We start from the raw sequence: 22,873 nt of genomic DNA, 5'->3' as shown, positions 1-22,873 counted from the left end.
TAGTTGACTCAGTTTAGTTTGAACTCTCCTCAAAGATGGTACTAGCAAAGAGAAAATACGCTATATTTTACAGTTTTTCTTCGATAAAGTAGAAAATGCAATCCAGCCGTATGGAAATGTAAACAGTGCTTATGATTCTGATGCTGTAACAGTCAATCACGCTCAATTTTGGTGTCGTCGATTCCGTTCCGTTAATTTCGATGTCAAAGATGCGCCACGCACTGGAAGACGAAAATGTCGATAGAAATCATAGACATCGTACAGTCCGACCATCATGTAAGCACTGTTTTTATTGCCCAAGAGCTAAAGATTGCACAAAAACCGTTTGGAACCCTTTGCATAAGGCTGGTCTCAAAGAAGAAGCTCGATGTATGGGTATCACAAGAGTTAACGCTAAAAAACCTCATGGATCGGATTTCCATCTGCGAATCGCGACAAATTCGACCAATTTTTGATGCTTGGTGATGAAAATTGGATCACTAACGACAACGTCAAGCAAAAACGGTCGTGATCGAAACGTGGTGAACCGGTGGCCAAGCTTGGATTGACGGCCAGGAAGGTTCTGCTGTGTGTTTGGTGGAATTGGCAGGGAATTATCTACTCTGAGCTGATCCCCTAGGGTACAACTGATAACTCGGAACTGTACTGCCACCAATTGGACCGCCTAAAGGAAGCAATCGCAATGAATAAGAGAGAAATTGTGTTCCAACAGGACAATGTCAGGCCACACATATTGATAGTGACTCGCCAGAAGCTACGGGAGCTTGATTAGGGGTTCTTATACATCCACCTTATAGTTCGGACTTGACACCAAGTGATTACCAGCTGTTCCTGTCCATGGCGAACAATTTTGCTAGTAAAAAACTCGCTTCAACAGAGGCTTCATTAGAACTGCACAAATTGACAACAGCGCCTTGAAGGATAGCTCTTACAAAATTAGTTAATACAAAGTAGATGGTGACAAAACAAGAAACGAAACTTAAAACAAGAAATCAGGGACGCGCCCAGGGATTAGCAGCAAAAATTTAGGGGGGACCGAGCGCCTTCTAGCTTAACCACTGACTAAGATTTGGTATTGAAATTTCTCTCCTGAGGGAAATAATAATATAAGGTCGTATTATTCATTTCATTTAATAGTGCAGAGACCACACAGAAGCTTCGATCAATTTTTAAAAACTCATAATGACGTCATTCGATGAACAAGAAAACTGTAACTTCTATACAGTGCCATCTGTGCTCGACTAGCCCAACAAAAAGAATGATTACAGAATTGGCAATAGAAAACTATTATAAGAAGAAACCTGCTAATTTAAACAGGGACTTTTACGATAATTCATAAATACCAAAGATTAAGGATCCCTAATCTTTGATAAATACCTACCGTTGTTTTTAAACTTCAACGCCCTGGATCTCGAAAACGAAGTAACTCTGGACTGATGTTCGTAGGACCTATTTCCTTAAAATGACCTAACGAATCACCCTCTCAAGTTTCGTAACGTAGTAAGGAATCACCCTGTATATTATTCTCGAAGAAATGAAAAGCAATTGGTCTGAAATTTTATATATTCTCTCTGAAAACTTCAATATTACTTATTACAATTTTTTATATATCACAATATTATACAATTCATCTAATTTTATTAGTCCTCATTCATACAGTATAAAATTTTTTAAAAGTCGAAATAAAAGGAAGTGAATGTCAAGTAAACTAAAATCTCATCAGTGGTAACAAAAATATAAAAAAAAACAACTGCATAAACTAAATAATAAAATCAACAAAATTAAAACCGTAATGCTATGAATTTCTATAACCTCTTTTCCAAACTGTATCTTTCAAGTAACATAGCTGTCCGGTGTTCAACAAATCCTCTACTACATCGTGGAAACTCAATTCGCTAGCTATTTGATATTTGGCATGCACCGAGGGCAGTTTATTCAAAATCTCCTTCATGTTCTGCACGCCCTCTGGCGTGATGGTGGCATAAATAGAGATGAAACGACGTGATATCTCCCTGATGAGGGTTTCCGTCAAAGGGAGATGATTCAGAAATTGTTCCAGATAATTGGTATTGTTTTGGAGAACGCACTGCTTCAACAATACCGCTGCCCAATCTGGTGAATATTCATAAGCTTCGGCCACAATTAACGACTGTTCAAAACTGTAACATACAAGGAAATACTCAGAAATAAATTTTACTTAATCTGTTGTACTACGTAAAAGTAGTAAAATAAAGATTTTATTCAGCAATGAGGTTATTTTCTGAAAAAGTTTTCATGAGACAAAGATAAATTCTATCTTTAATATCTTCAATATTAAAGATAGAATTTATCTTTGTCTCATGAAAACTTTTTCCTGTCCTTCAGACAGGAAAAAGTAAAGAAGGAGGAGATTGTGGAAGAATTCGGAAAATACTTAAATGAGATAGGAAAAAATCTAGCTGAAACCATACCCCATACACTGGAAATAAATGAAAGTGAGGTGTAATGTGATGAGACAATGTTTTCTGTTTTCAACATGTTCAAATGAAGTAAAGGAAATGATCCAGAATCTGAAGAATGGTGGATCGCCAGGCGATGACGGCATTAAAATAGAACTCCTCAAGAACATCAAGGAAGAAATAGCGGAACCCATTATGATATTGGTGAATAAATGCTTTGAATCTGGAAGATTTCCCAGACAATTCAAGGTAGGAATCATCAGACCAAGCCATAAATCGGGAGAAAAGAACATTATATCCAACTATAGACCTATTTGCCTCATATGGCCAAAATATTGAAGAAAATACTAAAGACTCATATCGTGAAATTCCTAGAGAAAAAGAAGATTTTATCTGAACATCAGTATGGCTTTAAGGAAGGAAAGTCTACAGAAGACGCAATTAGAAGACTAGTCGAGAGAGTATACAGTTGGTTGGACAGTGGGAAAACGGGTTTGTGTGTTTTCATAGATCTAGAAAAGGCTTTCGACACCATTTCACATGGAAAGCTTTTAGACAAACTCTATCGATATGGATTCCAGGGAAGAGCATGGGATTTGTTGAAAAATTATTTGACAGACAGGCCTCAATTTGTACAGACCAACAACCATACAAGCAAAAAAAGATTTTTAGAATATGGAATACCCCAAGGGACAGTGCTAGGACCGATTCTGTTCACAATATACGTGAACAGCTTACTGTTGATGAAAAAGAAGGGTGAGGTCATTAGCTTCGCAGACGACGCTGCTATACTATACGAGGATGAGACATGGCCGAATTTAAAATCTAAAGCTGAAGAGGATATTTCAAAGATAAAACAAAGGCTCGAATCCAATAAACTGACTATTAACTTAAAAAAGACTGAATACTTACCGTTCGCCTTCTACGAATCTGGATTACCACAAATGGGCTCACTGAATATCAACAGTGAAACGTCAATACTTGAAGGTGACGCCATAAAATATTAAGGAATTACAATAGACAGGCATTTGAAATGGGAGAAGCATATAGACACATTAGTCAAAAAACTCAGATGCCTTTTGCCAAGATTTAGACATTTTAAAAAGTACCTAAATGTAGAAGAGCTGATGGAGATATATAGTTCCCTCTGTCAAACTCTGATAAGATATGGTATAATAGGTTGGGGTGGTGCATACGAATGTCATATGAAAAGAGTGGAGATAATTCAGAAATGGTTACTTCCTGTCATCTATAGTAAACCTCTTTTATTTCCATCAGACGAATTATACGCTATGTCAAGGGTAATGAATCCTCACCAGCTATAAATTACTCAAATTTTGAGTGCTGTTTTTTCTGGGAAAATTGATCTGCAGCCAATAGAGTGTTTGTATGAAACCAGGAATAAGAATTGCATATTTACACCCAGAGCTGAAAAACGTATCGGCCAGAGATGCTTCTCATACCTAGCACCGAGAATCTACAGAACAATCCCCAGGGAATTAAGAAATGAGAAGAACATTGGGAAGAGGAAAAGACTTATCAAAGAATGGATTATACATAGAGGAAGTAGATGTTTCTAATTATTGATTAATTTATAGCGGACACTTACAAACTGATGTGGGAATTCACAGGATGGTCATGTTACAGTTCCAACTCTCAAGGATATTGATTTGGGTGTGGGTATAGTGTAAATGGTTTGGGTAAAAATTTGGGATAATCTGAATACGTTTAAGTTAAATTAGATATATTTGATTTGTTCTCTTTGGACGTTCAGCGGGTAATTTTTTATTCTATTAAATAGTATTTTCATAATGGTAATGGCTTAAGAAATAATGTATACATGAATGTATTCAATTGTATATCGCGTACAGGCTCTTAACCTCTGCGATTATTGTTTATGATTCAATAAACTATATTATTATTATTATATTATGTTTATCTAATTCTGTGATGAATCCGTTCATTCTGCCGAACCTTGTGGAACAAAATCGTGCGGGAATATCTCAGTTTCACACAGAATCATGGTTATATTTCATTATTTACGTTGGTACTCGGAACTCTCATGTCACAGATTCATCTGTCAAATTTGTGACAGAGAAAACAGTTCTGCCAACCAATATTTTTCAATGCAAAAATCACTAAACGATATTTATGGAAATATTTTTACTTTCAATAAAAATTCAGTGAACTAGAGAAAATAATGTATAATACTGTTACAGAAGGCTCATTCTGATACTAGTTCATAAAGAAATTCGTCACTTCGTGGCCTGTTTTGGAATTTTGAATTCGTGGAAGAATATCAATGTTTTTGCATTTATATTATAAATTTCCAACGTCTCATAACGTCAAATCGTGGAAGAATATTAAATTCTTCAACAGATTTCACGTTACATTTTCATCTTAGACGTTGGCACTACCGTTTATACTCCGTCAACTCTCGGGTGACAGTATTACCAACCAACGTATTTAAATACAAAAGTAACTGATGGATAAGAAAGAGAAAAGGACTTCAGATAGAATTAAATTTCTCCAAAATCGAATGAACGAGTTTTAGTATGAGTCTTCTGTACGAGTATTATACATTATTTTCCCTAATTCACTGAATTATTAATGAAATTAATGAAATATTTCCATAAATATCATTTAGTGATTTTTGCATTGAAAAATTTTGGTTGGCAGGACAGCTTTCTGCATCACAAATTTGACAGATGATAGATAAATCCGTGACAGGGGCGTTCAAGTACCAATATATAATAATGAAATATAACCAATGAACTCTTTGTCAAACGGATATATTCCCGTACGATTTTTTTTCTACAAGGTTATGACAGAATGAACGGATTTGTAGATATAAATTCTAAAGTATAAGGCAGTGGTTAAAATGAAAATATTTACGCTAAATGGCAACATTTTAGCTATTTGTTACATGACAATTCTTACGTTATTATTGTTATTTGATTCTGCATGAATGTAGGTTGGCTATTTCTTACTTGATAATTGTTACTTTCCATTTGTTTGCATATATTCACACCTAAGATTATTATTAGGTAATTTCCCTCAATAATAAATATAGATTAATACATTATATTTTTACTCACCCCAATTGAGAAGAAATCAGATTGACAATTTGACTTTCCTCCAGATCAAGAACGCATACTGCAGTATCAGACGAAGACAAACCTTTGAACAACGACAACTGCATAGCTATAAGTTCGGCCTGTTTTGCGGTATGCATAGCCTTCATCAATTTTTCACCTTGAAGGTAAAACTCAGTAGCGTACGTATAATTTTCCATAGCCTGCAAACAAACATGCAAAATCACTATGATTTTACTAAATAAATCCGACCTTACCTTTGACAAACACAATCTTGTTCCCTCAGTATTTGTAAATAAAACATAAGGCTCGGTATCTGGATTTATCTTATTATTCTGCATTTCCAGCTTAGAAATACCGATTAGGTTCTTGATCACGCCTATTGCATCGTTCTCCCACAAGAGGGCGACTTCAGAGAACATGGCAAAGTGCAGGGCGACCATTTTGTACAGGTCCTTCTCCATGGGGCAATTCTTCTTCAAATAAGCCAACAAGGCTATTTTCAGGGAGTTTTCCCGATTCGAGCCCTTCATCAGTAAATACTCAAACTGATCGTTGTCCTTCAGAATTTGGAAGATGTAGTTCATCTCAGTATACCTAGCGATGCCTGTCAGCAACCTTACTATCAACTTCCAACTTCTCAAAGTCACCAAATGCATGACCATCGTCTTGCATTGGTTCAAAACGTTGGATATCCCTTGCATGTTGCAGTCCGAAGTGAAGCAGTCGTTGGCCTTTATTATAAGCTCGACTATGAAGGTCAATTCGTTCATTCTGATTTCGTGGGTGGAAGTCATGTGAGATCTGAAAAGGACTTGTGCGTAGTTGAATATCTTTCGACCCAGTATGGAACAGTCCCGTTGGAAGAGGCGTAAAATGTAGTGGAAGTGGGTGTTAAGGTTCAAGTCCCACATCATAGGCTTATCGGCCTTTGTTTCAACATAGTTCTGTAAATGGTTTACCAGTTGTTCGCAGATCAAATCAGATACCTGAAAGGAGAAAAAATAAATTATAATTACATACTTTCGCGACTGTTCTATTTTAATTTTTGCTATATACAACACCGAGTATAACACTGCAACACTCTCTAACTGTATCTGTTTTTATTCAATACGGCTTGTGGTATGAGTAAACTCTCAGAAATAATAACGTAAAAAAAAAGCGTTATGCCTCCTTCTTTCTACGTGTGAGACTGTAAAAATCTAGATTCAAGCAGCAAGCACGACCAAGTTCAGGAAATGATTTCGAGCAATTGAGTTCTGGAGTTAATCTCAACAAATCCTTTCAATATTGTCATTAAATAAAGTGAAAAAAGCTTAAGACTGAACATTCCAACCGTATTTAATTGATAAATAATTATTAACTTACCTGTACTTTGCTCCATTTGTGAATTGAAACGAAATCGTGAACTAATTCCAGTTTGGTCGAACAATCTTTTTCCAGTGATTTTTTCAAGAAACCCGCATCGGGGTTGCTAAGAACCGTGTAATATGGTACTTGGAGCATTAGACTCACTTGATATGTTTGTATTATTTTCGAACCTATTTGCGATCCACTTACTAATTTCTCAGAAAGAGTTCTGAGTATACTCAGAATTTCTTCCCTTCCTCCTTCTAGATTTGAATCCGTATTGATGACAGGTGACGATGAATACTGATAAGGGACAACTGAAACGAAAAATAAAGTCTGAAATTTAGTATGGACGTTTTATTTAATATAAATTATTGACAAAAAATTAGGTAAAAGTTATTTATAATACAAGTGAAAAGCTATTGATATTCTTCCATAAGTTCAAAACTTAAAAAAGAGCCTTGAAGTGGCGAGTTCTTGGATGAACGAATGTTAGAATCAGCCTTCTGTACGAGTATTATGTATCATTTTCTCTAATTTACCGAAATTTGATTGAAATTAGTGAAATATTCCCATGAATATCGTTTAGTGCTTTCTGCATTGAAAATTGTTGGTTGGCAGAACTGTTTTCTGTATCACAAATTTGACAGATAATAAATAAATCCATGACAGGAGAGTTCCAGTGAGTACCAACATAATAGTGAAATATAACCATGAAATCTGTTTGAAATATTCCCGCAGAATGAATGGATTTGCCACAGAATTAGAGAAATAATGATTCCTCATCATATACAAAACTTTTCATTAAACTTATAAACATCATTGGACTATTGAGTTTCAAACTGAGCAAATTTCTTTCATTAAAAAACCCAGTTGGCATATTTAGACCTTGAATCTATCCAAAAATTTCAAGCCAGCTCTTGATTCATTGAATTCAACCAAGCGGAAATTACCATTGAACAAAAAAAAGTAAAAATTCTGCAATTCTGCATACTCACTCGTGTTCAATCCAGAAAGCCTACTGGAAAACAACGTCCTTCTGCTTGAACTGTAACTCTTAAAATTCGAATTCTTATTGAGCAACGTCTTATCCTTCATACTTAGCTGACTGGGCGTCAGCAAACCTTCCGCCAGACTGAAGCACAACTTCAAAACATCCAAATCGACGCATTTGCAGGGAAACATCCTTTCCAGTCTCAGAGCGAAGAAAAAGTTACCTTTCTCCAATGCCAGCGAAACCAGATCGGAAACTTTATACTCAGAATCCTTGTCTGCAAAGCTGTCCTTCGCTGGAAGTTGTTCCATTTTGCTCAAGATATCCTTGTAAAGGTGAGTTTCAGCGTGAACGTCCAACAAATCGGGGTTCTTATGTTTCTCTTCCAGTTTGATATAATTTAAGACCATAGCTTTCTCCAGATCGTACTGGAAGGACAACTGGAACTCCCTAGCCCACTGATATGCCAATTTGGACACCTCAAACTTTACTAGTTCGTCGGTTATCTTATCCGTCGAGTTGGAGTAAAACTCAACGACCCTATCGGCTGTAACTCCATGAAATTTGAAAGACTCGTTACAATCTGACCAGAAACTCTTATCTTCCACCCTGTTATCAAGTTTATCCTCCCATTCCATCAAGATCACCAAATCGCAAGGCAAATTCCCTATCTGGGCCACTTTCAAAGCAGTGCTGAAGTTTTTCTGGTGAAGAAGGTCGTTTTGGCACTTTATCACAGCTTCCCTATGGTGGACGAGGCTGAGGGCCCTGCTCAAATCCAGGCGAATGTTACTGCCATCCTCATACAAGGCTGTCAGTATGTTCAAAATGGAGTAGAACGAGGGTACTTCGATACAGAACATTTCTTGGACTTCGAGTGCCTTTATTACTTTGAGGAAAGCTATCTGGTCGTATGTAGACCTAAAGTTGTATTCTAGAGCTGAAGCCATCAGGGTAAGAGCGGTCTCTTCTATCCAGAATCTGTTTCTCAGGTATGTGATTTCTCTGTCGAATTCCGGGAGGATGCTTGACTTTCTGCAAATTTTCAGGGATTTTTTGAAGGCTGTTAATTCGTTGGACATCAAGTCTAGGTCGAATATATGCTGAATACCCAGATGTAGAAACTTGAGGAAATGCTTCAAACCATTATTCTGCAAAGTATAATTCACTTATATTGTTGCTGTACGACTCATATGTGATTTTCACCAAGAGCCAATGCCAGTGTTCAAGGCGAATATCACTGGAATAGGTTATTTGACAAAGTTTTATGATCCTCTAAAATCACTCAATGATGTTATTAACTACAAAAATGTTTTACTCACAGGAAAGAATATTTGAAAACTTTGTAATAATGTAGCTGGAAATCTATTCTCCATAGCTTTATTCAGAACTTCCATGGTGGTGCCTGCCAATGTAACAATGTGCTCAACATTCATATAGGTCCTATGTAGATCACAGGAAACCACCAACCACGTCAACCAGTTAGTATGCACCGAGTCCGGCTACATGGTGAAACAGAAATTAAATTACCTGGCATAAACTTTTATACCATTCGGTGTACAAATTGAAAACTTATATTTTCTTTAGAAAAATCAAATAAGTCTGTTCTAAGGAGTAGTACAAATTGTAAGGTGAAATTAGGAGACCAATTTGTACTAAGCTAATGTTTCGTCTATATACAGGGAGCTCCAGATTTTAGGGCTATAACTTTTGAAGAAATACTCTGAAAAATCATCTTACTACTCCAACTTTTTCAAACACAATTTATTGGGAAATGTAGTTTTCTATTTGTACACCAATATTATATTTTGGCGAAACAAACCACATGACTTACCTCGTAGCATGTAGCAAGTATAGCTAAGATGGGATGTCTGTACATATGACAAGCTTGAAGGAGAGCCTTGGGAGGATCGACACTATTATGGCACCTAATAAGAGTCTGCAACAACGTCGCTTTGGTATTCAAAATATCGATCTCCAAAACATCTAACGAATCACTCCTGGTAACCGATTGGGTCTTCAGTGAATATATATCGTAGGGACCGGAAGGATCACTGCTCAATCTTACACCAATTCTCGAGAGGAATGCCTTTCGTGAGTCCCTTCCCTTCATCAGTGCATTCTCTTCCTCTACTTGTATATCGTAGGTAACACAGTGTAAAATATGTTCCAAATAAAAAGGGTTTTTGAAGCACTGACATACTTCTTTGATTTGGTCAGCTGGGTAACAATAGATCTGAGCGAATAACATGAACGATAACCAATCGTTCGCCATTGCACAATTTTTGAGGAAACCTTCAGGTAGTTTTGAGTTATTAACTCTGCCAAATTTGATAACGATATCATATTTTTCCTTGGCAGTAATGAAATCTTGTCCACTTTGAAAATTGAAATCAATTCCAAACAAAACTGTAGTTTCCAATAGTTCCTCAATATTTTCGAAATAATTTTGTTCTAAATGATATTGAAACATCTCCTTGCATTGCTCAGAATCATATCCAGATTCATGAAGAATTTCAACAACATTCAAATAAATTTTTAGTTTATCCGATGGTACGTTAATCATTTCTAGGAAACAAATACAGCTGCAAGCTAATTCCTTCACTTCAAAGGAATTTAAAGCAATTTTGAACACCTTCTTCACTTGCTTGTTTGTTATTTCATCTTTATTGCTATTATCTTTTATTTGAACTTGTTCTAATATTACTAACTTAGAAGCTATACTTGGTCTTAACTCTCTTAAGTAAAACACATAATCTAAATCTTTTTTATATCCATACTTTTGTACTAATCTATCACAGTTGAAATGAGGTAACTCTACATTTGTATATCTGTATTCAAACAGTTTTCTTGTATTTATTTTCAAATGTTTCTCCAGTAGAGCATAATAACTCTTATTGCTATACACTTCGTTTTCTTCATTTTTATCAACTAATTTCCTTATTATTCCAAATTTGGAAAGTATAGTATTGTAATACTTTGAGATTTCAACTCCCTCTACATTAATTTTTTCATGAAAGGCATCCAAAAATTTGATGTCGTTATTGAAAATAATCAAGCTACACAAAACAAGTGGATTCCTTTCAAAGTATTCTTTATAATCACATTTTCTTATAAAATCAATTGTCGCCATTATATTTGTCCTTAAGCTATCTTCAGAATCCCACTTAAATTGTTTGTACTTAATTAATAAGTCTACATGGGATGATATCAAACTTTTATAATTTTCCAGAGGTAAGTATTTGGAACATTCACCTAAAATGCTGAAAATTCGATTTTCAACACAATAATCATTCAACATTTTAATAAAATCCTTTATGTCCACAGAAGACTTTTCCGATTGTAATACATCATAAATGGTCGAAATATCAAATTTTAAAAACCGTTTCAGAAGCTTGATCAAATCTAATTTTTCATCCTTCATAAAGACTCCATATTTACATAGTTCATTGAATATATCCTCCTTCAAATTTTTAGACAACCCTAGATGTTGACAGTTTAAAACTAACAACATTTCCTCAGTAATGGTATTCTTCATGAAGAAATCCATTAAATTTGAATTACAATTGATTTCCACACATTCTAGATTCCCAAAACTTAGAGCTATCCAACATTTCATGAGTTCATCGCTTGTAGCAATCAAATATTTAAAAAGATCCAAAGGTTTAATAAAAGGAACCAAATGATTATCTGCAAATATAGCATTTGAATAAATAGAAAAGTATTGAAACTAATAAAAAATAGAATCATATCTAACAAAAATTACTCACCATACACTAGAAGAAATAGAGTAGATGCAATTTTTGACTGCCACTCTGGACTCTTTTTGTATAGATCAGCAACAGATTCACAGATTGAAGAACCAGCAACACTATTTCGATTAACAAGTATTATTTCAAGAAAAGTCCAGAGATTTTTTGTAATTTCTTCCATATATTTCTGTTCTATCAAGTGATCACCAATATATTTCCTTAATTCCACAGAGTTAGTTAAAAAAAATATATTATGTAGTTCCTTTAATGGGTCGAATCCAGCATTATTTAGGATATGTTTTGATTTATGAATTTGTTTTCTTCTTAGAAGTTCCTGAACCCAAATAACAACCTACAAATTTACATAGTTGGAAAACTTACATTTCATTCAATTTTCAAGTTACACTCACTTCATTTTTGAACCAGGTCTCAGCATCAACTTGTGTTATTTCATTTCTAGTTGATAAAAACTTTATAGCAAGATCTACATGAGTTCCTTTTGCAACAGCCTCTCTTGAAACCTCTCGATTACCCATTCGTAACCATGCAGCCCATATAGCATTGGTCTCTTTAGTAAAACTTTGTGTCTGTGGAAGAATTATACTTTAATTACCTATTTAAAATTGAAAAAAAACTATGAACTACATACTCTCTTTAGTTTGTTTTCCATGACTTTTATTTTCTATATTCCTCTATCAAAAAAATATTTATTTCTTCAAAACCAATTTCCACTTTCATTTCTCATCCTTAAATCACAACTGTACTTTAGATAGTTGTGATTGAATCAATAAATAGAATACACCAGAAATTTACTTATTGTATTGAGTTGTTATCTTATAAATAGTTCCTATTTGTTATCATGCTTGTGAGAATTTATATTATTTGTTTGAAATAGCGATAATGTATGCCTTTGTTCTTAAATAGTATATCCTGAACATTCGATCATTCCCTTCCTTTGTTTTTCAATAACAAAAATATTGGAACACATGTCAAAAATTGGTATTTAAATTATTAGGTTATATGTTGACAGGGGAATTACAGAATAGTATTTAATATTAATACACATCCATTTCTATCACCTTTTTATGAAGATGTGCAGACGATATTTCGAAAATTTTGCCACATTATGAATTAAAAAAGTATGTTAATAATGATTATTTGAATTTTTATTGTGCGTTGCAGTTTAAAAAAAGAAGGGGTGTTGACTTTTCGGTAAACTGGATTTATTTCCTATTTATCGCATTTAGTGACTAAAGAGGGTATAACAAACCATAACGTAAAATTTGTTTTTTTTGATGTATTTAAATGAGATGAAAGATAAACTTCAATAGTATATTCTAAAACAAGTTGCAGAATGGGCTCCTATTACAACACGAATGCGAAATTCGAAAACGAGCGAGTTTTCGAACGCATGAGTGTTGAAATTGCCTTCTGCAACGAGTATTAGACGATATTTTCTCTATTTCAGTCAAGTTTTATGAAATATTTTTCGAAATTCAATGAAAAATTCAGATTGAACATCCTAGGGACATTTGTATTGTATCTTGGCAGTTGGTGTGTCTGTTACGAAAATTGACAGATTACGGGATTTGAATCGTACTTTTAGAATTTCGAAATTTTTGATAATAACGCATTCAATTCGCGAATTATGTCTGAGGAAATCGATTTAACATCAACAGAGTTAAGATGAATTGCGAATAATGTTGCAATTCATTTAATGAAATCCGAATTATATTACATTGACAAGTGTTGAATTTTGATAGGATATATGATTGGAAGTCGAAAAATATAACTGAAAACAATGCTGTAATGAGTTCATTAGAGCACTGTTTTTAGAACTGTAATGAACTCATTACGATACTGAAATAGAGAAAATGATTTATTCTCAAGTGTCATTTTTAAGCATCCCCAATCTAAAGGAATACCTTTAGATTTGAACAGTTCACCTTGCAGATTCAATAGTAAGAACTTTGATACAAAGGCATAATATAAATGATGAATCTTTAAAAACTTTCAGCTAATGACCTTAAATGTTGATACTGCATTGCTAAATAAACTAAACGAAATAACTTCCTCATCTTCCTTTGCAACAATTAAAAATCAACTTTCCTTGAAAAAAATATTTAATCAATTACATAACATGATTCTTACTTACAAAGTTATCAGACTTGATAAGAGATAAAAACAATAAAATATAAAGTTAACATATAAACAAAATTTTTGAAAAAATAAAGATCTCGTAGATTCTTGTATCCTTCATAAAATTTTTCATTAGTGATGTTTCCTAGACTTGGAAACTGGCTCTCTCTTATTTCTTGAGGTATCATATATCATTCTATTCTTAAAATCCCTATCTATTAGTTTCTCCAAATTAAAACCACTTTTAGAAGATGTAGCGGCTGATGGTTGAATTAAAACAAGTTCTTCATCCCATTCAGTCTGCCCAACTGAACGGCTTGAAGGTATTGTTGGTCTTATTTCTTTCACATGTTGGTTCTTAGTATGATATTGTTTTTTATCTTCAGTTTTTGATATACGTAATTTTTTAGTGACAGTATCTTGTTCAATCGTTTCTGGGTGTTTTCGTTTTTCTTTTTTCTTCTGTTGAGTATCTTCTTGAACTAATTTAACAGTTTTCACTTTCTTTTTAATGTCTGAAGAACTTGATTTTTTAGCTTCGACAGATTCATCATATTTGTCTTTTTTCTTTGCAATGATTGGTTCTGCAACATTCTTGGATTTTTTTGATTTGTCTTTTGAATCAGGAACAATTGTCTCAAATGCAACTTTCTTCACTTTACCTTTGTCAAGCGATGCCTTTTGAGTTGATTCTTCAGAAACCTTTAATTTTTTATTCTTCTTGATATGAGATTTTACATCACTGTCCTTTGTAACACAATCTGCAGGACGCTTGAGTGTTTTCTTTTTCAGTTCACTGTCTACAGCTGTTATATCGTTTGAAACAGATGATATACATTCTTTGAGACGCTTGTGTGATTTCTTTTTCTGTTCACTGGATACAGGTGTTATTTCATTTGTAACAGATGTTACACAATCTGCAGTACGCTTATGTTTTTTCTTTTTCTGTTCACTGACTGCAGCTGCGATTTCTTTTGTTGGAGCATCAAGCTCTTTTTTAGACTTTTTCTTGGATTTCTTAGTTTTTTTTGAAATTTCCTTCTTGAATATACTGGATATCTCTGTATTTTCACTAATTTTTTCACAGTATTTTTTATCCTCAGGTTTTTTTGGTGAAACTACTGTATTCGCTTGTCCATTATTTGAAGATTCCTCTCGAGGTATATTCAAAGAATTTATAGTTTCAACAGATGTCACTGTAGGAGGTGGTATATAGTTTAATGATACATTCAAAGAAATATTACCTTCTGGTTCATTTATACTTTTGCAAAAGACATCTACCATACTATTAATTCTATTGACAATTACTTTATTTTTTGCAGCACCAATACTGCAAGTTTCTTGTAAAATTACTGAAGATTCAGAGATAACAGAAGTATTCATTGCCTCATTTATAGTTTGGTTTGGAGTGCTAATATCCACAGGGTTAGTTTTAAGAATAGAATCTAGTTTTTCTTCAAACGCTTTATCTTTGTCAAGATTTTGAATGGATTCTTCATTCTTTTCTTCTTCGACCAACACAACTTTAATTTCAGGGATTTGGGAAGGATTGGAAAACTCTTCTATGTCAACTTCTTGATCTGAATCACTGGTTGATGTTTTTATAATCCTTTTGTATTTCTTTGCTCCTTTTTTATTGACTTCAAGGAAATCTTCCTCGCCACTCAACAGTTCTTGTTCCTGTTCCTCATCATTTATGAACGAGTCATTTAAGTCATAATCATCTGTAGAACTACATCTGTCTGAACAAGAACTCATAACTGATTCTCCTTTAACTATGATTTCATTTTCATCACTTTCTTCATCGCTTAGTGCATCTTTCGCTTCGGCCAAATCGTCAAAAAGGTCATCATCTTCCACCTCTATGCCGCTTCTGGCCATTATTTCCAACTGGTCTTTCTTGAACTTTAGTTTCTTCTTTTCAGATGCCTTTTGTTCTTGAACATTAGATGCAAGTTCTGTAGATAACCTCAATCTTTTTCCTTTTTCTTCAGATTCTTTTGTGGGAGATACACTTTTTGTTTTCTGTTTATTCGACTCAGTTGCAATTGTTTTTTCCTCTACTTCTTCAGATTCGCTGAAAGGATGCAATTTATCATTGTCTATTGCATCGTTTTCATTATCAGGTATTAAGTTTGATTTTCCTTCAGATGCACTTTCTGTTTCACTAATAGATTTTGATAGAGATGAGCGTGTATTTGACATTCTTGAGTTTATTAGATTTTCTTCTTCATGAATGCTTTTTTTTCTCTCATTAGTTTTATCCTTGATCGAAATATTTATATGATAACGTTGACGACTTGGTAAAGACAACCTGGCATTTATAACTTCTTCCACTTGCTCATTATCAGATTCCTGATCATTATTATCCAGACTACTGGGCATGGAATGTCGATTTTTTCTTTTTCTTGATTTCGATTTCTCAACTTTAGGTGTATGTTTTTGATCCTCTGATGTACTAACATCTTCAAGTTCTTGCCTATAATTTTTTTGAACAACTTCGACACTCTGAAATACAATTGTTTGGTTTGTTTCTTGTTTTTCAATTCTGTCTGAACCATGAGATATATTTTTTTTTCTATCTAAAGAGTTGCGATTAGTGTTTGGTATATTTTTCGAATAGCTCATCTCCATATCTTCAAATTCAGTGTCTGACTTTTCATTAACTTTTCTATTTTCGACTTTTATTGAGTTTGTCGATTCATTGGTATCATTCAGAGCAATTGTGGCACTTTCTAAGTCACCTGCTTCTTTCTCATGTTTTACAGAAGAAAGTGGAGAACAAGAATCATTTGTATCCAGTATATCATCAGAAGACGATTCTGTATCCAAAATAAATTCAATTTTATCCATTGTTTGATTACTTCTTATTTCTCTATTTTCTACAGATTTTTCTGAAACACTTTTATCCTCATCATCAAGAGTTTCTGCACACATATCCATACTTTGCCTTTTATTTGGAGAAATCTGACATTCAGAGTCTTTGCTTCCCTCCAGCTTTGAAGATGTCATATTGGATTCTGCATTTGTTGTACTAGTTATTTGATTGTCATCATCAATAGATGGAATATTTGTAGTAGAATCATATTCTTCTTCAAGTACTGATTTTCTTTTTGTTAATGATTGTCTTTTTTCATAATTATCTTTTGATTTTTTTATTTCTTCTTCCTTTTCATCATTTAGTTCCACTACCATAGTTTCTATTTTTTCCTCAGAATAATAATTTTTGCTAGTACATATTACTTCATCTCCAGAATCCTCGATAACTATTTTACAACTAGTGTCTTCAATAACAGAAGGTTCCTCACTATTAAAACTTTCATCCAATACTGAGACATTGATTTTTTCAATTTCTACCAAATCTTTCGCAGAATCTGGTTTAGTGGCTACTTCATCTTCATCATCAGTATCGACTAGTTTAATTGATGTATCACTAGCAGCGTCATCATCATTTTTTGTTTCATTAAGATCATCTGATGATAAAGTTTTATTTTCTCTCAAGGACGCAGAATGTTCTGGTGTAGGACTAATTGCTTTTTCTAATACTGGATAATCTGAATCTGAGGAATTTAACTTTGAAAATGATCCTTCCATTGTGTAATCATCTTTTATGGTACTGTTCATACTAGCATCTTTATTAGAAATTGAATCATTCAGGTTTACAATTTCTTTTTCATTTTGTTCATTACAATTTCCATTCACACTCAAATTTTTGGGGTCAGAATCTTCCATTTCCTCATCTTCTTCACTATGTTTTTTATTCAAACTGGTTCTTTTGGGACTTTTACTTTTAGAAAGTGCCATAACTTCATCTTCTTCACTTGGTTTTAAATTTATACTCGTTCTTTTGGGAGTTGCGATTTTAGAAAGGGTAGCATCTTCTGTTTCATTTTCTTCTTTTTCTTCAATTGGTTTTTCACCCATGCTAATTCTTTTGGTAGTTGCGATTTTAGAAAGGGTGGCATCTTCCGTTTCAATTTCTTCTTTTTCTTCACTTGTTTTTCCACTCATGCTAATTCTTTTGGGAGTGGCGATTTTTGAAAGAGTCACATCTTCCTCTTCTTCACTTGGTTTTCCACTCATGCTAATTCTTTTGGGAGTGGCGATTTTTGAAAGAGTCGCATCTTCCTCTTCTTCACTTGGTTTTCCACTCATGCTAATTCTTTTGGGAGTGGCGATTTTTGAAAGAGTCACATCTTCCTCTTCTTCACTTGGTTTTCCACTCATGCTAATTCTTTTGGGAGTGGCGATTTTTGAAAGAGTCGCATCTTGCTCATCTTCACTTGGTTTTCCACTCATGCTAATTCTTTTGGGAGTTTGAGGTTTGGAAGTAGCTGCTATTTCATCTTCAGTCTCCTTACTTTCTTCCTTTGATTTTTCACCAATACTAATTCTCTTAGGACTAAAGATTTGAGATGGTGGTGTAGTTTCATTTTTTCTTTCTTTATCTTCTTCATTAGTCTTCAAATTTCCTTTTTTTGGGGTTTGAATTTTAAGAGTAGCTGAAATTTCTTCACTTTCATCTTCACTCATATTAGAGCTTTTCGGCGCTAAGATTCCAGGAGATTCAACTTTATCTTTGATTTCATTATCTTCTTTAGCATTCATACTTGTTCGTTTTGGAGTAAGATTTTTGGAAGGTGTCACTACTTCAATTTTGTCATCTGTTTCTTCAGATTTCTTGTTAATACTTGCTCTCTTAGCAGGAACAATGACTTCTGTTCCGATTTCCTCATCTTCATATGATTTTCCATTAATAATTAATATTTTTTGTGTTGGGGTCTTGGAAGATAATATATCTTTTTCATCAGTTGCTTTATCTTCTGTAGATTTTTCAACTGAACTTTCACCAGCTTGACTTTGTGCTGCAAATACATCATCCTCATCCTCATCTACTTCCATAGGTTCATAGAAACTGTTTCTTGAGGTTGTTTTAACACTGAAGACATTTGATTCTGACATAATTCCACTTGAGTTTTCTTCGATTACATTTGTAGATAATCTCTTTTTAGGAATGTTTACTGATGTATTTTCCTTATCGCTTCCAGGAGAGGCAAATGTCTTTTCTTCATTTTTCCCAGCTCTTTCAAGAGTTTCTATGTCTAAGTTACTTTTCTTCTCTATAGATTTCTCCATTTCATTTGAGTTTTGAAGTACAGAAGATTTTTCCTTCACTGTTTCATCCTTTTCAGCAGTTTCATCTGATGTATCTTTTTCTATGGCGACCTTCACTTCAGTTATAGATTTTTCAGGAGAAATTTTCTCAGGACTGGATTCCTCTAATGCATCCTTTAAATCTCCAATTATTTTTTCTGTTTCTTCATCTGAAATTTCATGCAATACTTCCAATTTATGTGAGCTTTTTTCAGAAACTTCTTTTTCCTTAACTTCTTGATCTTGTTCCTTAATTGGTTCTAAATGATTGTCCTCATTGAATAATCTTTTTGTTTTAGGCCTGATATCAGTTTTTGAAGTTTCTTCTTGTTCATCGATTGAAGTTGACCTGCGTCTTCTAGTGATAGGTTTTGCTTGTTCTATTATTTCTTCAATGGTGCTTTCTTGAATACCAGTTGAAGATCTTCTGGTAGTTCGTCTGGCCGGAACATCAACCGTTTCTGTGTCTTGTGATGATCTTCTTGTTCTTCTAGCTGGAACGTCTAAGGAAGGCGACGAGGAAGACTGTCTTGTACTTCTACGGCTTGGGGAATTTGGAGTAGGTTTTTCTTCTTCAATAACCCTAGAAATGGAACCTGTGGAGAATGAAAAAGACTGGCTTAAATAATAGTAATTAGATTTATCAATACAGAAATATAGAAAATATTTCATCAATTAGAGCCATATTCTGAAGAATATATCTATTATTATTATAAGTTTCATTTATTTTATTCAGACCTTTTAAGTACTAAAATTTGTCACTAGCTAAATGTTCATTTCCATTATTTAGGAGATGAAGGTTAGAAATGAAACCAAGATTGTCAATACAGTCAGTAGTGACAGTATCAAATAATCCACAAAGTATATTTTGTTTGCTTTAATTCCAGACTTTGGTTTTGTTTTTTCAATTTCATATTTACTAAAAAATTTTGAAGAAATAACAGAAAATATGAATACATGAAAATTTAAAATTGCATATTGATCACTCTTATCAAAGATGATAACATCTCTTAAGATACCAGAGTTAATTTAAATTCAATGTTTACACTTTTCATTCCTTCAAAAGTTTGAAATATTCCTAAATAAATTTAAATGTAGAATAAAGGAAATGACTTGTTTTTCTGATAATAAATGTGATATGTCTGTGATATCATGGAAAGGACAGCAATAAAAAAAAGAAGGTATTACATTAGAATCGAAATACCTAATAGAACCTAAGGGTTTTGAGGTATTTCAAGAAATATAAAGAACTGCAAGACAGAAAATGTTTTTCTGATAAAATTGTGTAATTTCTTAAGAATCAGAAAATAAATTTCTTATAAGAAACTTTCAGTTCTTATAAGAATTATTTTCGCAGTTTCAAATCATTGAAGAGAAGTTTATAATTTTTGGATTGAATATCGAACAATTTGCTCAATTTGAAGCTAAAACTTACTTCTTCTACTTCTAGTTGTCGAAGGCTTAGGATCTTCTTCAGTGGAGGTCCTTCTTGTTTTCCTTTTTTCTTTGGGGGAGGCATTATCTTCCACACTATTTTTCTCAGTTATACTACTGGCTGAGCTTCTTCTAGACTTAATAGCTTTGGGTGCTGGAGAACTGATCACATTCTGGCCCGATGAGATACGACTAGATCTTCTCACAGGAAAAGGGGAATCTGCTTTTTCGTCAACAGTTAGATCTACTTGACTTCTTCTAGACATTTTTCGACTGTACTAAAAAAAATAGGTAATAATTCATATTATGACGACATATTGCGCATTTAAATAGCGTGTAGGTTAGTTTAGTGATTAGAATCAAAACATTATTTATCTGTAGTTTTCAATCAAGCAGAATTTGGAGGGAAATATATCATAAGAGAATTTTTTTGAACAGAAACCGTGGTGGTCCATGCATGATGGCGCAGATAACCGGTTGATTCAAAGGATTTCTTCAAAAAATCTAATGAGAAGAATATATGTCAACTTAACTCACCTGATTTCAAAATAAAATAAAAAATAATTAAAACATTTAATAAAAAAATGAAACTGATACACGTGCACTTTCGCGAATGTCTTCCTGGAAAAAGCGGTTAACTATGACTTTTGTCACTTTGAATATTCTTGACGCAGACGCATTTATATGTCTTATTTTCAGCTGTTGGTTCATTTTACCGCGATCCATAGAAATGCATTTGAATAAATGACATTTCGAATAAAGTTGAGAAGCGTTTTTTATTTTAACCACATTTACCGATGGATTTTATCGGTAGAATCAATTTACGGTTGACATAATCAAATCCGTCTGAAATGCAATTATCATTATTGTGTGCATTGATTTCAAAAAATTAATTTAACACAAAGTATTACAATAATGATAATAATGTTTGGTAAGAAATGACATACCCTTGGTGAAAATAAAACACTCCTACGGATTTACGACTAATCGATTACTTTTTGGTGGCAATAAAAACGCAACCTTCGAGAAAAGTTTGAATTAAAAAAAAAGAAGAATATAAATAACATGTTAGAATGAAATGACAGGGCACTAAGAAGTACAGATACTAGTATTTAGAATATTTATTATTATTATTTATTGAACTGAGCTGTAGATAATAACTGAATATCGACGAATCCAAAAATTCGAATCTCCAATTGGTGGCCTGATCCACAATTTACTGAATTGTAACTATCCTCAGCTGTAAGTTATTTCGGGTGCTATTTTATTTGGCCTGGTATTTTTGTTTTATATCAAGATATTCGTGAATTATATCTCTATATTTTGACAGTTTTCTGTGAAGATTAATTTTTATTGAATAAGAAATAGTTGAGAAAGTGCTTTGAGCAGATGAATTACAAGATAATACTCTTGTTTGAGTTGAATTTTTTGTAAAATATTTAACTGATTATTTAAGTTAATAATTTTAATATGAATCTTCGTATTCAAAAGAAACTGAACTGTCACTTAATCTGTCCATTTAAAAAATGAAATGCAGCAAAATTACTTCATGCCAAGGAATCCTGTGAAAAAGTGGCAACGTTGTCCGCACAGTACGCCTGTTTTATGGGTTGCGTGTTGGCAATAGCGACTAGACGTTCAAGATGCATTGTAATATGTGTAGTATATCTCCAACCACCGGGCTTTTATAATATCAGCCGAAATCAATGAAAGCTCTCAACATTTTCACGATCTCTTCTATTCAAATCGCTCGGAAAGAACGGTTATTCGTTTTTAAGATGTAAAAAATCTTACAAATGAATCTTTAATAATCGAGAACGATCTTACAATGCGATATATGTACAAAGTGTTCTTTTGTTGTGCTTTGCTAGCCGCTGTACAAGAAGGTAATCTGATTTCTGATTGTTGGCTTCTGAATTTATGTTCGGTTTCGTTAGAATTCCTTCAGGAATATTTAATCGATAATTCTTCAGTCTCAAGAGTTGTATTAGTGACTGGAATCAGTTGTTTGTATATTTAACTCAATGTTATGTTAGGAGAAGAGTATAAATGAATGATTGAATAATTTCTATGGAGCGATATATTTTTTGTATCATTAGTTTGAAAATCCACGTGACACTTGTTAGGAGCATGTATATTTATGTCAATAATAATGTATGAAATTACAGTTCTGTGAGAAATTCGATTGTTCAGAAAGTATTCATGTTTCGAGCTCATATTATTTAAGTCATTTACACAATTCCGGTTATTTTATTAACATATAGGTAGGAATCTTATTCATTCATAGTTTTTTTGCTAATTGTTTTTTTTTATTAATGAATATTATTCAAGTTATTCACATAATTCCGGTTATTTTATCAACATATAAGTATTTTATTCATTCATATATTTTCAACATTTTTTTTTATTAATGGATGGTATTTGATTCTAAAAAATATTAAATTTTTCCGAAAATAATATTGGATTTGAAGTCCGAATCAATAATCATTTCTGAAATGACTTTATATTAATTTTTGT

At 33.3% G+C, this 22,873-nt stretch overlaps 3 protein-coding genes across 4 annotated transcripts in view; 1 reads left to right on the top strand and 2 right to left on the bottom strand.

Moving 5' to 3' along the window:
• Positions 1–1,549: 1,549 nt before the first annotated feature.
• Positions 1,550–12,647, bottom strand: LOC123681314 (spatacsin). The gene is made up of 10 exons (XM_045619653.1): positions 12,279–12,647; positions 12,040–12,216; positions 11,648–11,981; positions 9,712–11,567; positions 9,200–9,379; positions 7,882–9,028; positions 6,902–7,200; positions 5,791–6,522; positions 5,537–5,736; positions 1,550–2,159 (listed from the first exon to the last, which is right to left on the bottom strand). Exons 1-10 carry the CDS (start codon positions 12,297–12,299, stop codon positions 1,796–1,798), a joined length of 5,310 nt encoding a protein of 1,769 aa, XP_045475609.1. The 5' UTR covers positions 12,300–12,647; the 3' UTR covers positions 1,550–1,795.
• A 1,087-nt stretch (positions 12,648–13,734) lies between these two features.
• On the bottom strand, positions 13,735–21,053 carry LOC123671384 (dentin sialophosphoprotein-like). Its single transcript, XM_045605212.1, has 3 exons — positions 20,894–21,053; positions 20,358–20,634; positions 13,735–19,518 (listed from the first exon to the last, which is right to left on the bottom strand). Exons 2-3 carry the CDS (start codon positions 20,620–20,622, stop codon positions 13,901–13,903), a joined length of 5,883 nt encoding a protein of 1,960 aa, XP_045461168.1. The 5' UTR covers positions 20,623–20,634; positions 20,894–21,053; the 3' UTR covers positions 13,735–13,900.
• Positions 21,054–21,976: 923 nt separating this feature from the next.
• LOC123681943 overlaps positions 21,977–22,873 on the top strand; it is a 100,592-nt gene continuing 99,695 nt past the window's right edge. Inside the window, exon 1 of one of the 2 annotated variants that reach the window (XM_045620338.1) lies at positions 21,977–22,242. In XM_045620338.1, the coding sequence (XP_045476294.1) occupies positions 22,185–22,242 (58 nt within the window). In that variant the 5' untranslated portion in view covers positions 21,977–22,184. The remainder of the gene's footprint in view (positions 22,243–22,873) is intronic. The other variant, XM_045620330.1, reaches the window with a different exon arrangement.

Source organism: Harmonia axyridis, chromosome 1 (assembly GCF_914767665.1).
Source record: "Harmonia axyridis chromosome 1, icHarAxyr1.1, whole genome shotgun sequence".
In the NCBI taxonomy this organism is placed as follows: Eukaryota; Metazoa; Arthropoda; class Insecta; order Coleoptera; family Coccinellidae; genus Harmonia; species Harmonia axyridis.
The sequence above is the reverse complement of the archived record's forward strand: the minus strand, read 5'-3'. Positions and strand labels throughout refer to the sequence as shown.

Bases quoted from the DNA above. Each gene is read 5' to 3' on its own strand.
- LOC123681314 (XM_045619653.1), bottom strand. From the start codon at position 12,299: ATGGAAAACAAACTAAAGAGA. The intron at 11,568-11,647 runs GTGAGTAATTTT...CTATATTTGCAG, and splicing joins TCTATTTCTTCTAGTGTATG to ATAATCATTTGGTTCCTTTT. The intron at 5,737-5,790 runs GTAAGGTCGGAT...GTTTGTTTGCAG, and splicing joins CAAGATTGTGTTTGTCAAAG to GCTATGGAAAATTATACGTA.
- LOC123671384 (XM_045605212.1), bottom strand. From the start codon at position 20,622: ATGTCTAGAAGAAGTCAAGTAGATCTAACTGTTGACGAAAAAGCAGAT. The intron at 19,519-20,357 runs GTAAGTTTTAGC...CATTCTCCACAG, and splicing joins GACAACTAGAAGTAGAAGAA to GTTCCATTTCTAGGGTTATT.